This window comes from Dromaius novaehollandiae, chromosome 7 (assembly GCF_036370855.1).
Source record: "Dromaius novaehollandiae isolate bDroNov1 chromosome 7, bDroNov1.hap1, whole genome shotgun sequence".
Taxonomy (NCBI): domain Eukaryota; kingdom Metazoa; phylum Chordata; class Aves; order Casuariiformes; family Dromaiidae; genus Dromaius; species Dromaius novaehollandiae.
The window spans coordinates 22,924,743-22,938,791 of record NC_088104.1 but is presented as its reverse complement, the minus strand read 5'-3'; the positions used below and the strand labels follow the sequence as shown (position 1 = coordinate 22,938,791).

Here is a 14,049-nt window from a genome sequence, read left to right as displayed (position 1 = left end):
AGATGAGTTGTTCCAGTCACTTTTAGTACAGGGGGATGCTTGGAGGATGACAGAAGCTGTAGGTGGGGGAGGTGACCTTTCCACTCCTCCCTGGTGGGAAGGCCACTGGTCAGGGCGGTGTAGGCAGACTCTGTATCTTTCAGGGGTTTTTTGCATGTTTTCTTTGATTACAGCTGTGGATAATTCTAAGCAAAGTAATAGGAGTGCTAAAAAATTCTGGGTAAAGCTTAAATTAGGCTATCAAATTTCAATAGATAGCAACTTTCAAAGGAGAACCTGTTTTACCTGTTTGATCTGATGAGAGGAGACAGCATGGAAGAGATGGTGATTTTCTCCAATACTTTGCAGCCCTGGTCACGATCCACTGCTCTGCAGGTCTGCTTTCCTCTTCCTCTTTGCTGGCCGTTGCTGGTAGGAGAGGAAGGGAAGAGAGGGAGTCTCAGTAATCTATGGGCAAATGGCATGTTATTACTCAGTTGGACAACTGCAAGTTTGAATTTCGCGCCATTGACTATGGATACAGGAAGAGCAGGAGTGAAAAGGGCCAGCTGGAGCGTGGTCTAGAAGAGATGTCAGAATAGTATGTGTGTTCTTTATGGTGGATATATTGCCTCTAGGAGAAAAATGCTCTGAAGTAAAATAAACCAAATAAATAGGAGTATATAAATTAACTCTAAAACATTTCAGAAAACTTTACTGGGTGGATGCCTACAAAGATTGTCTCTATGTTGCTGAACTTGATGGAAGATTCCGGAAAAAACTGGTGGATCGGTGTGTGGATGCCAACAACACTTTCTGCTTTCAGTACCCCAGAGCAATTATTGTTCATCCAAAATACGGGTATGACATTTCAAGAGCACTTTTTCTTCCTTTTGTTGAATAGTCTTGTGATGACTCTGAAAATCTGAAGAAAATTTTGGCTGTCTGCACTTAGATTTGTGTGGCGTTAGATCTTAGCTGTAAGTTAGGAAAAACAGCAGCTTGCCTTTCTTAGGTATATATGCAGGGCTGTGAGATACCATTGAAAGTGGAATTTGGTCCCATGTGGACAAGGAGATTTTGATGGAAAAGTTAAAAAGGTTGATAGAAATGTGTGTGGTCTGATAGACAATGCATCTGCCAGTTGTATCCTTTGAGGATGATTGTGGTCACACACAACTACTTGTCTGCTCTAGTAGTTAAAGTAACATACAAATATATTAACCTTTTTCTCATCTTCCTCAGTCTCTTCTTTAGTTTTTCTGCAGGAAACCATATATTCAACATGTGTCTTCTAATATTTATTTAAGCATATTTTTAGCACAATCCTAACCATAAACATTCATTTGAACAGACAGATTTACTGGACAGACTGGGCAGATCGAGCCTATATTGGAAGAGTGGGCATGGATGGCAAAGACAAGATGGTGATTATCTCTACCAAGTTAGAATGGCCCAATGGACTCACCATAGATTACACCAACGACAAGCTCTACTGGGCAGATGCCCATCTGAATTACATTGAGTACGTACACAGAGAAGAGTAAAGAAACTGAATAATTGTTCCTATCGGATGTCAGTGGTAGCGTTTATAGATGCTGTAAGCACCATAGTTACTTCTTTCTGCTGACTTTATAGGAAGCCAGAGGTTGTAGATGGTATGAATCACTAGATGCCACAGTAGCATAGTGCCTATATACATTTTAGGTCCCACTGGAAGAAGTGGTCCGCATTTTTTTGAGAAATGGTAGTAAAAAGATTCACAGTCTGTCCTGGAATATGCCACTTCATCTTTGCTGAGGTGCCCAAACTGAACCAAGCCTTTTCTACACTGAAGTCTTAAAATGCCCTATTTAAAATATATATTAATTAAATGTAAATCTCTCCGTCTGTCTGTCTCTCTCTCCGTCTGTCTGTCTGTCTCGTATTTCATAATTTCCCCCTATAGCAAGATCATAATAAAAATATAAAATCCTATTAAAAATACCTTATCAGAGGAGCCACTAATCTAGGAATATAGGAGGCATATTGTCTTAAGTGTCCCATCATTAGCGGTCTGAATCACCTGGGGTGCTCTCCCTTATGACAAAAAAACAATAAACCTGCTGTAAGACAGCAAATACACAAAACTTCATTAGACTAGCTGATATACTTCTGTGGGAGGACTCTGCCTTTCAGTGGATGTTTCTCCGTTCCATTTCTCTGCCTAATATAACCTGTTTTACTTTTCTGCATATCTTTAAATGAATTCACTGAGAACAGTGCTCCATCATGGGACTAAAGAAGCTGCAGTGCCACCATTAACTAAGCATTGATCCTGGTCACCAATAATGAAGTACTGTAAGCATATATAATAAAGATGAGAAGATCTTCTAGCTTTTATTAAGTGTTTTGCACATATTTTTCTTTGTGTAGGTACTCTGACCTGGATGGACATCATCGTCACACAGTATATGATGGGACTTTACCTCATCCATTTGCAATTACAATTTTTGAAGACACGATATATTGGACTGATTGGAACACAAGAACTGTCGAAAAGGGAAATAAATATGATGGGTCAGACAGGACTGTTCTTGTGAACACCACACACAGGCCATTTGACATCCATGTCTACCATCCATACAGACAGCCATTTGGTGAGAAAACAGAATTAGATTTGCATTTAGAAGGCCAACTATTATCTGGAGACTAATTGTAAAGGGTGCTGAGTGCACTCTGCTTTTGCCTTTGCTGAGGGGAATAAAAGGCACAGAATAAATTTAGGTCCTTACTTTACATATATAAATGGTCTTTTCTTTGATTAGCTGATGAAGTAGAATCAGACTGGAAATGCATAGCTTCAAACTAGTTTCTAAAACATCATAACTCAATAGTAGTTGTTTCCTATAAAAAGGATCATACATATTTCTCTCTCTGAGTGCCTAATTATCTAGGTTTTGTTTTTCAAGTGATGTCAGTAGTCTCCATACAGTATTAGAGGAGACTATTGTAGATTGAGACATTTGTGTCCTGGGGTTTGCAAAGTATGGTAATATTTATTCTTTTGTTTTACCAGTTAATAATCCTTGTGGCACCAACAATGGTGGTTGTTCCCATCTTTGTCTGATAAAAGCTGGTGGTCAGGGTTATTCCTGTGAATGTCCTGATAACTTCATGATAGTACAGTTTGACAGTACAGCCCACTGCCTTCCAATGTGCTCTAGCACCCAGTTTCTCTGTGCAGACACTGAAAGGTAAGTCCACCTCTCGCCATCTTTCTTCAGTGTCTTTTTAAAGATATATTCTACAGCTTAGGCTTTTCAAAAGGGTATGAAAGTAGGGTTTTCTCCTGGTGTCCCTGTGATTCTGTAATGTGCAGGCAAAGACAAAGCCAGGATCAGACAGGCTTAATTTTTGGCTAAATATTTCTAGACTGCTTGTTTAAATGGAATATTTTTTCCTTTTCTTCCTGTTACATGATATTGCTGATGTAATGAAGTTTGGGTTGTTAGTGACATGTAGCTCCAGAAACCATTTTTTGTGAATTCACAAAACTGGAACCTTCTCTTACTTTTTGTACGTCTCTTGCAACATACTGGTTTCTGTCTTTAACTGTTAAATATATGTTGTCTCCCAGGAAAGTCATTTATCTAATGTGGGGACACATTTCTGACCCTGTTCTTTGAGATGACTGTGGTGGGGGGAGAGGAATGGGTAGCATAAGAGCTGCTGTGCTGAGTAAAAAGCATGAGTGACAGTTGTCACGAATATACTTTAAAATTCAGTCCTTCTGTATTAATTTACTGTGACTTTCCTTCTAGAGAGTCACCAGCATCATCTGTTTCTGGTGACAGTCTTCTTGCATATTTTGCTAACCTACAATTTATGAAGCAGAAGACATGAAACTCAAGATGTCTTGGAAGTTAAATGTTTTGGGAAATAACATTGAGAAAAGACTGCCTTTTATGCTGTAAAAGGATGGCTGCATATCTGTACAGACTCTTTCTCATTAAAGAAAACATTATTTTGTCTTTGTAGGTGTATTCCTATCTGGTGGAAATGTGATGGACAGAGGGATTGTCGAGATGGCTCTGATGAGCCCCCTACCTGTCCACACCGATACTGTCCTGTTGGTCAGTTCCAGTGTAATGATGGGAACTGCACAAGTCCACATTTCTTGTGCAATACCCTGCCAGATTGCCATGACAGATCAGATGAAGATCCTGTACTTTGTGGTATGTTATCAGTAATAATTTTAAGCACATTTTGTCTGTACAAAACCTGTAAGCAGTACATAAACTTTGGAATCGTTATTCCCCTTTTACAAATGAAAAGGTGAGTTAGAGAGATACAAAGCCTAATTTTCTATTGTCTTGCACCTATTAGTGATTTTTCTCAGTGCAAAAGCAGGGTAAAAGAGAGCAAAAATGCTACTGAATGTGAATACAAATGTTTTTCTATACATTTGAGTCAGATTTGCGCTGATGTAAATTACAACCTAAGGTATAAAATACCAGAAATAGGACCAGCTTTGTTTTAGCCAGAGTAAAGCCATGCTGCATATGAGGACCCTAAAGCTTCCTAATGCCCAGATGAGTCCATCAGACTTGTTAATTGTCCCCATATTCAAGAGCGTTGCATGATGGGATGAAATTATTTGACATTCTGCATTGCACATAATCCAAAGCATGTAGGAAGGTTGTTTTAGAGACCCGTGTGTCATGGCAGCTTTTTAGAAATATAGTCTAATTATGCTTTTGAAATAATGTGTGATTTCCTTAAAAACCTATCTTTTTTCACAGATTTGTGTCAAATTTAAAAAGCACAGCCTTATTCCTCTTCTTGTAAATAATGTAGTTCTGGCACTTACAAACCTAGTAATATCCAGGAAAAACAAAGCAGTGTGGTTGTATAATTGATAGTTTCATTGCTTTCCGTTAGCAAAGTGTTTCTGACAATGATGTAATTAAATGAAATGTCAATTCTACCTGAGTTTGAAATAGTTGAGCTCCTAAGTGTGGCACAGGGGAATATTAAATACGTAGAAATGTGGCAGCTGCGTAATGTGTGACTGATTTTAATGCACCGGGTAGACTAAAGTTCAGTTTGGGTCTATATCGTTGCTTCTGCTCATTATCTCGTGCGTGGAAAAGAATCCCCTAATCTAGAAAATGTATGGAAATTGTATTGTATTGTCTCCTCTTAAACAGTTTGGCAGTATATATAAAAAGGTTGTAGGATGGTGTCCAGTGAGACACAAAAAGTCTGGAGGCCAAGAGCAGGATGGACTTCCATTTTCATAGCCCTTCAGAGCTCCCCTAGTCTGCCAGCACTGCTAACATTAGCATACAGTGCACGGCTTTGCCCTTCGGAGGTAGAGGCTGTACATTAGAATGGCCTTCTGCCAGGTTTTCTGACATGTATGCCAGAAATTGCTCAGAGGAACAGGCTCATCAGGGAATGTACATCTGAAATGGTCACATGGCCCAGGGCCACAGTGTCACTTAGTTCTTGTTTTAAGTGACTGGGCACCCCTGCCTCAATCATGTTTGAATGCTGGATCTTTACTCCCCTCTGTCTTAGGAGAAGCTAATGCCTGTCTCATTCCTAAGAATTGTAGAGCTTTAGGGAGCTTGACTTAAAATGTCTTTGCGAAATGTGGCATGCAGTGTTAGAAATCTCTACATTAACTGGGCAAGTAGATACTGATATTCGAGTTTTTTAAGGTCTTTCTTTTAATTTTTGGTGCAGGCATTATAAATACTCACGTGACATAAAACATACTCATTTGACATCAAACTGCAGCAGCAGACCATTCCTGTAAGTAACATTCTAACAGGCAATCTGTGTTCTTTCAGCTAACCATCAGTGCGAGAGCCATCAGTGGCAGTGTGCCAATAAACGATGTATCCCAGAAGCCTGGCAGTGTGATAGAGAGGATGACTGTGGTGACAACTCGGATGAAGATAGTACTCACTGTGCCAGTAGAACCTGTCCTCCAGGCCAGTTTAAATGTGACAATGGCCGCTGCATCCCACAGTCCTGGAAGTGTGATGTGGATGATGATTGTGGTGATAACTCTGATGAGCCATTCCACGAATGCAGTAAGCACATAGCTGTAGTAAGCATTTAGCTGTAGTAGGCTGCCCACATTATAGTGCACCGAAAGCTGAGCAAACTGCATTACTTAATTTTCTAGAGGCTGGAAATTTATTGGAAAGGAATATTTTCTGCAAGCTACTGCTATCATGTAGTAAAGAGTGCTAGAAAGACAGAGAGGCTGTATGGTAATGCACTGCTGTCTTACTCCTGAAGGGGAAGAGGCTTATAACCTGCTGGCCAGGTTATCAAAAACTGGCACGGTCCCACTCTGACCTCCTTGAGGCTAGCAGGGTCCTTTGCTTGGACTGTAGAAACATTTGGGGAGAAAGGGTATAAGCCTATGTGGAATCAGTGAATGCCATTTCACCGATTTTTACCTTGCCCCACTTTGATGCATGACATGTCATACTTTTTAGGAAAACAAAGTAAGTTTCATCTCTCGAAGCTGAAGTTTCTCATAACAATAGGCATGTGTTTTGTAAACAAAAGTTTGCAGGGAGAACAAATGCAAATGTCTAGCCTTCACTCAACATTGGGACTTTCTTATCTGCTCCAACGTGTGTCTCTGAGCTATTGGCCATCTGGAAGAACCTGTGACTTAACTGTGCTATCTGAGCACAAGCCGCCTCTTCTGGCTTCCAGATTTGGGGCTTCTATTGCCACAATTACTGGCACTAAGTGTTTCAGGGAAAAACACACTGAACATGATTTGAACCAGCCATGGGTTTGTAGCATATGCAGAATGCAAGCAGCATAGGTAGGAAAGAATAGTAAAATCAGATAAATTTAATGCTTTCTCTTTTACAACAAAGCTAGCAGATAACTCTTTTTAGTAGAAGTAGTTGACTGTACACCAGAATAGATTTTTAAAGTCAGAATCATGTAGCAAGAAGGGCAGCTTTCTGGCTAAGTAATGCAACTTCCTTTGACAATTGCCTCTTGTGTTTCAGTGGGCCCTGCCTATCGGTGTGACAACCACACAGAATTCAGCTGTAGAACCAACTACCGTTGCATACCGTTGTGGGCAGTGTGCAATGGGAACGATGACTGCAGAGACAACAGTGATGAACAAGGCTGTGGTATGTCTGGAGAAGAAGGTCATTTCAACATAACCTTGTGCCTAGAATATTTCTCCAAGATGTGAACACCTGGTTTTCTGAAAGTCTTCTCGTAATAATGTACCTGGGCATATTTTGTTTGATACCAATTAATTACACTGATAGTTATTTGTCTTTAGAAAAATTCTGTGTGGAGCAATTCAGTGTGCTACTCACATGTTTATAAGCCCTGAAGATCAGGATTTTATTATTGCCTGGTATGTCATCAAATGAAACAGGAAATATTTCTGCTTCTGCAAACTTTTATTCTAGACAATTAAAACTGTCATTGTTTACAGTTACTCAACTTACCTCCTACACTGTTGAGACCATCAATATGGGAACCATATATATACCATCATACATCCCAGAACCTTGTATTTGTTTTGAAACTCCTCAAACACTTGCACACAGAGCTTAGAGGGCATCAGATCACCATATCAGAACCAGAGAATACTCAAAAGATTAGCACTCTATGAAGGCAGTATGCCCTGTCAGTTTCTTTTTCTGCTTGTAGAATTATAAAAATGTATGTCTTTCTCTGAGTCACCAAAAACATGCTTCTCTACTCAGAAAAGAAATGCTTTTGTTTCCTAGGGCTCTTTATTTTTAGGCTAATACAATCCATCCATTGGATTAATTAGTGATAAGTTACTCTTCTGTGGATAGTGAGAGGGTGGGGATCCGTTAGGGCTCCCCTCACTCTGGAATAATTGTATTGCAAGGAGCAATAATCATTCTTTTACTTTGATAGCACAAGGTTTCTCTCTTTGTGTTTCCATCCCAGTTCTTCGTAATTATTTCAGCTGTTTCTTTATCACTCTTCTATTACTTGAGCCAGTTTGTGTCAAGAAAATCTCTGGCTTCCATTATCTTCTGTGTATTCCATCTTATCCAAAGACTATGCTAATGTGTACTGGTCTCATTTTTTGTTGGCAAACTGTGTACACTGCAGAGGAGATGACTTGCAGTCCTTCTGGAGATTTCCGCTGTGACAATCATCGATGTATCCCACTACGCTGGAAGTGTGATGGAGATAATGACTGTGGAGATGAGTCTGATGAGCACAACTGCAGTGAGTTCTTTCTTGACTCTCATTATATAGTCCAGCATTTGACTTAACTAGCCTCCTATTTCTTATGAAAACAGGGCAGATAGATAGCTCTTAACTGCAACCATTCTGTTGTTTCACTCTGTAGCCTGTATTTTCATAGCTGAACTCTCACAGTGCTGTCTCAAGGAAGCATTCTGGATGCATAAAAACACTGATAAATTCAGTCATCATAATAACGCACATAGCCTGTTTTCCGCTAGGAAGGACCATCTGAATTCTGCCCTGTGTGCAAATGTAGGAATATATGGTTCTTTAAGCAATGAGCATGGACTTTTTTCTGTATAACTTTGTGATGAAAAAACATCTGCAATGGAGTGCCCTCATCTTTGTCAGGAGGGACAACGTAAAATGTTTAACATAATGTAAAGAGTATGCTGGGATGCTATTCTAATATCATTTAGGTATTTTTGTGATTATATCACAGTATCTGCCAGTATTACTTCTGTCTGTTTTGATGAGGCATGTTAATGAGGATGCTTAAATCTTTAGCTGAGAAATTTCACAAGTTTGTACTTTCATTTTAAATGAAGGTCCTCGGGAATGCACAGAAAGTGAATACCGTTGTGACAATTTGCGTTGCATTCCTTCCCGGTGGATATGCGATCATGATGATGACTGTGAAGACAATTCAGATGAACGTGACTGTGGTGCGTATTGTCTTTGGATGGCACATCGTCACGTGTACACATTTTTGCTTGTAATGTGATAAGTTATTCTGCAAAATGATCTCTTACGGGAATTCTCTACCAGAAGTAGAGAATACCACAATTTTAATAGTTGGGATTTTGCAGTCTTTAAGGAATCTGTTGTTTTTGAAAAAATAGACATTTCAGCTTGATTTGAATGAGAAGACATTTCAACAGTTACTTCTGAATCTTTCCAGAGCTGAGGACCTGCCACCCAGGTTATTTCCAGTGTGAGAGTGGACACTGTGTTGCAGAGCGCTTCAGATGTGATGGAAACGCAGACTGCCTTGATTTCTCTGATGAAGCAACTTGTCGTGAGTTTCAAGCTTTGCAATTGGAGCTCACTGAGCTCACTTCCAGAAAGACTTGTGCTTTTTTTTTTCTGTTTAAGTGACATGACTCCTCAGAGGTACTCAGCCCTGCAACTCTAAGATGTCAGTAAAGTTCAGGAAAAGTGTAATATTTTGAATCAGCCTTTTCATATATGGGTTGCCATCTCTTACATTAATTGTAAATGCATTCATAATTCTAGGAAATTAATGCAAGGATGGTCCAGGAGAAGATACACATGGTCGAACTGAAATTCTTGACTATCCTATTCACATTCCAAGATCCATTGTTTCCATTCGTTCTGTGCTGTAGCAAGGTTCTGTAATGGGCTTGTTTTTTGTAATGCTCAAAGGAGTGTATACAGTTTCCTAAGGTACTAGTGAAGCCAATGAAATGAAATGTTTTTATTTTCAGCTGTTTTCTCTCTATATTGATCTACTGTGAAGAAACATCTGGAAATTGTAGCTTGCACACATGGCTACTGTCTACACATAAAGTATCATTTCTGTGGGGAATGAAGATATCACCTTAGTGCTCTTACTTGTGCTGGCTGTTGTTGGCCTCTTAGGAGCTATTAAAGTGCTGATTCTTGCTTGTATGTCCGAATGATGTGGGCTTCAGTACCAGGGAGAACTCCTTTCCCTTCGTGTTGGTATCCGGGCTGTTCTATGCATCTTCCCATGCACTTGATCTTAACACCTGTGGTTTAAGTGAGAAGGGGCATCTGTACAACACTACCTTTATTTTAGTGATGGTAACTGCATCCTGAAATTTACTTCGTAACAATTAATCTATCAGAATCTGAGTTACATAACATCTGGCTTTTCTTAAAGGGAGGGAAAAGCATGTGAGGAGCTGTTGAAAGGGCAAGGATGTGGTTTGTTTACGTGTGTTGGCAGAGTCATATTTGTGGTTTCTCTTTGATCTAGTTCATTTTTTTCATAGCTTTTACAGAATCTGAGTAGATTTTCTACTATACCAACATAAGTCCATTTGTGATTAGATGCCTTAGGTACTTCTTTGGTCATTCAGGCTTGGTGCCAGTTCTGTTATTTTCTTAATTACTGAAATATATTGTCAGTAGCAACTGCAAATAGTATTTGTAAAATTCATAACAATTTATTTCCCAAAGCCTCTGGGGAGTAACTTCTGTTACTTCATTTTCTGTTTGAACCTGAATTAATTATGTTACAGCTACCAAGAAGTTTTCAGTCCTTGCAATCTCTTGTCCCTGTAAATCCTTGTAGTGCCTCATATTCCATTTCCTTCTAAGGAGAAGAAGCTATGGAAGGAAAAAATAATGATAGCATCTGCCTGAATGTTTTTTGGAAAAAGTTCAAATTGCCATTTTAAATGAGAATTTCATAATACATTTCTTTTCTTCAGCAACACGATATCCTAATGGCACATATTGTCCACCCATGCTGTTTGAATGTAAAAACCATGTGTGTATCCAGCCATACTGGAAATGTGATGGTGATAATGACTGTGGAGATGACTCTGATGAAGAACTTCACCTTTGCTGTAAGAGGGAATAATTACAGTAAAATGAACAATATTGCTCACATGCATAATAAAATCTCTACTTACAATAGAGAGAATAAATAGTAAATTTTAAATATTTTGTTTTCACTGGAGTTTCTCACAGACTTCATTCAGGATGATGCTGAGATTTTTGCTTCATATACCTTTACGTTTGCTTCATCCTTCTACTATATGTTTTTCATTGCTTTGCAGATGTTTGTATATGTAGTTATCAAAGTAGGGAGAAACCTAGCAAAGACATAGGGACACTATTCAATATTTTCAAGCTGAGTGTATAAAATAAGACCAAAACATTGGTTTATAATTAAAGAGAAAATTTAGAGAACTTTTTTTTTTTTAAAGGCGGTGAGCTTTTAAAGCTCTCGGCAGAGTCAGGATATTTTTCTAAACAGGGATGAGGAGTCCTGACTTTAGCTCTAAAAATATGAGATGTTAGAAGTATTGATTAAATAATTATTGTAAGTTATACACTAAATAGCAGCTTAATTAGCATGTTGGATTTTCCATCAGTTTACTGAAGTAATGAAGTTATCCCTGAAGTAATGGCCTGACATACAATCACAGGTTTTATGCCACATTTAAGGAAATGTGGAGATAATTTACTTCCTGTGGGCCAGAATGTCCCCACAGTACTTTTTAAGATATAGGAAAAACATCAATGGTACCAGACAGAAGTGACTGGGATAATTTGTGGCTTAATGGCATTAAGTGTCAAAGTATGACTGACTTGATCTCTGTGCTTTCAGTGGATATTCCTTGTGAACCTCCATTCCGTTTCCGATGTGAAAACAATCGCTGTATATACGGTCATGAGCTGTGCAACCAGGAAGATGACTGTGGAGATGGAAGTGATGAGAAAGAGGAACACTGTATGTTTATATAAAATTGACCAGCAAATTCAGTAACCATGATGTGTTTAATGTTAGATAATGCCAAAGTCCTGCAGAAATGTAAAAATTAAATCTATGAAAATTAGAGCTCAGCATGAAATAATTTGAACTGTGATTATTGGTACTACATATTTGCAGCTACCATATAAGTAGCAAAAATCAACAATCATTTGCCTGAAAAGTACAAAGCATTGTTTTCAAAAATTGAATTGTATTTTATTACAAACACTAGTTAAATTTTGGCTGCTTATTATGAACTCACTTAAAATGATGAAGAAAAAAAGAGTTTGGTTGTATCATGAAATAAGGATGGGATGGATAACTAGGACTTTTTAAACAGAGAAATGTCTATTTCTTAATTCTTGTCACTGTTATGTTATGTTATGAACAGCATTGCTACTTTTTAGGCCCAAATCCTGCAGAAACTCTGTTAATATTCTATAGAGTTCTGCCCTCAAATACCTTATCAAGTTCTGAATATGTTGATTTTTGTATTATCAATTTTAATTATGTTTTTGATTGCTTACTGATATTATTTTTTGGCTTTATTACACAGTATTTTTTAAATTTAGGTTGCTAACAGCTCTTAAGTAATCTATTAAAGTCTGGAGTAACTGTATGAAGTATAGAGTTAAAGGATTGGTTAGCACTATTAAAAGAAAGTTTAGTCAACTCTTAAGCAATACTTAACAAGAAGAGTCTACCTTCTGTCTTTATAAAAAGGAGACTTCCTGAATCACTGTAGTCATCATTTTAACAGTTTGCATCAGCTTCCTCATCTGCAATGTGCTGTAGTGCTGCTACCTGTTGGTACTGCGTAGCTGAATTTATGATAGAAGAGTGTTTCTCTTCTCAACTGTAGGTAGAGAACCAACCCCAAGACCCTGTACAACTGATGAATTCAAGTGCAGTAATGGAAATTGCATTCCTCTACATTATGTGTGTGACAATTATGACGACTGTGGAGACCATTTTGATGAAATCGGCTGCAGTAAGTAGTAATATCAATAGAATAGAATATTATAGTAATATTGGAATAAGAATTTCTGAAACTGAAAGCAGTACCTGCATGCTTTTGAATAGAACACTAAGAAATATTAATTTTCAATTAGTCTGCACTAGAATTATCCTATTATCCGTGGCTATATCTTTTATTTTTCTTCTTCAGGGAAAACCCTAAGAAATTCATTTTAGGCTCAGAGTATTTATGCATCACAAAAATGAGTTTGACCTTGTTTTGAAATGGTTTACATTATGGGGGCTAGAATACCAGGATATTTAAATCATAATTGTAGTAGACCAATGTACAGAATTATTCTGGGGCAGACTCTGCACCAGCGTAGGTTGCTCTAGCCCTGTTGAAACCAATCGTATATTGAGATGCTTCTATTTTCCTGTGTGCAAACATGACCACAGAGTTCTGTAAGGACACCCAGTACTCAGACTGAGGGCCCTCTCAGTTTCTCTGTGCATTCACAAGTTTTTTTAAGTATGCATCATAAATTTGCTAGCAGCCATTCAGATGCAAAAACTTCGACTTGAACTTTATTTGAGTGGAGAGAGAGAATATTCTGACAGAATCTCTGGAAAAAAACCTAACATTTATTGTGTCAATATATATTGATATAAATATCAATATATTGATAAAAAAGCTGCAGAGTGATAGTACAAGCATGTACTTGCAATTTCAATTCTTCAGGCTTCGATGGCTTCAAAGGAAAGTGTGCCAAATGATACACTGATGATTTACAGTCCAGCATGCTTGCAAAGCACACACAATTCAGAAGCTTATAATGCAGTCTGTTTTGAAGCAGGTGGTTTCTCAGTTTCACGTAACATCCCAATGGTCTTTAAGTAATAGAACATAGTGGAATGACTTGATGAAAATATGAAAGAAAAGAAAGATATAACACAGTGCAAATCAAAGACACCTTCTGGCAGTCAGCTTTCTACCATTTGTGGATAGATGTGAACACAGATCTGATGATAACATTCAGGTCCTTTCCAATATCAAATACCTGGGTTATGGAGAAAAGAGAAACTCTTTATGTGTGTTTGTGTACAATGGATTTATGCTTCTACCTATCTGTAAAACCGAGGTATTTTAGCTTAATTTAACTAGCACTGGGATTTAGGTGTACGAAGGAGATAATCAGCCTAATGTAAAAGTTTTGCCATATATTTGTATCTTTTTTCATGCTCTGTCAACAAACATATTTTTAATCATTTCCGCTTACATATAGGACATCTGAGTTTCAAAGTACTGCATATATGAATAGAATATGTCAGAATCAGCATAATCCTATATGTACTTTGAGAATAGT

General features: G+C 38.1%; 1 protein-coding gene across 4 annotated transcripts in view; it reads left to right on the top strand.

Moving 5' to 3' along the window:
• LRP2 (LDL receptor related protein 2) overlaps nt 1-14,049 on the top strand; it is a 133,257-nt gene that overhangs the window by 98,464 nt on the left and 20,744 nt on the right. For all 4 annotated transcript variants that reach the window (XM_064514893.1, XM_026093805.2, XM_064514891.1 and 1 more), the window contains 13 exons: nt 688-840; nt 1,334-1,504; nt 2,395-2,618; nt 3,038-3,215; nt 4,000-4,196; nt 5,820-6,065; nt 7,014-7,142; nt 8,116-8,235; nt 8,805-8,921; nt 9,158-9,274; nt 10,677-10,814; nt 11,582-11,704; nt 12,588-12,716. In XM_064514893.1, the coding sequence (XP_064370963.1) occupies nt 688-840; nt 1,334-1,504; nt 2,395-2,618; nt 3,038-3,215; nt 4,000-4,196; nt 5,820-6,065; nt 7,014-7,142; nt 8,116-8,235; nt 8,805-8,921; nt 9,158-9,274; nt 10,677-10,814; nt 11,582-11,704; nt 12,588-12,716 (2,042 nt within the window). The remainder of the gene's footprint in view (nt 1-687; nt 841-1,333; nt 1,505-2,394; nt 2,619-3,037; nt 3,216-3,999; nt 4,197-5,819; nt 6,066-7,013; nt 7,143-8,115; nt 8,236-8,804; nt 8,922-9,157; nt 9,275-10,676; nt 10,815-11,581; nt 11,705-12,587; nt 12,717-14,049) is intronic.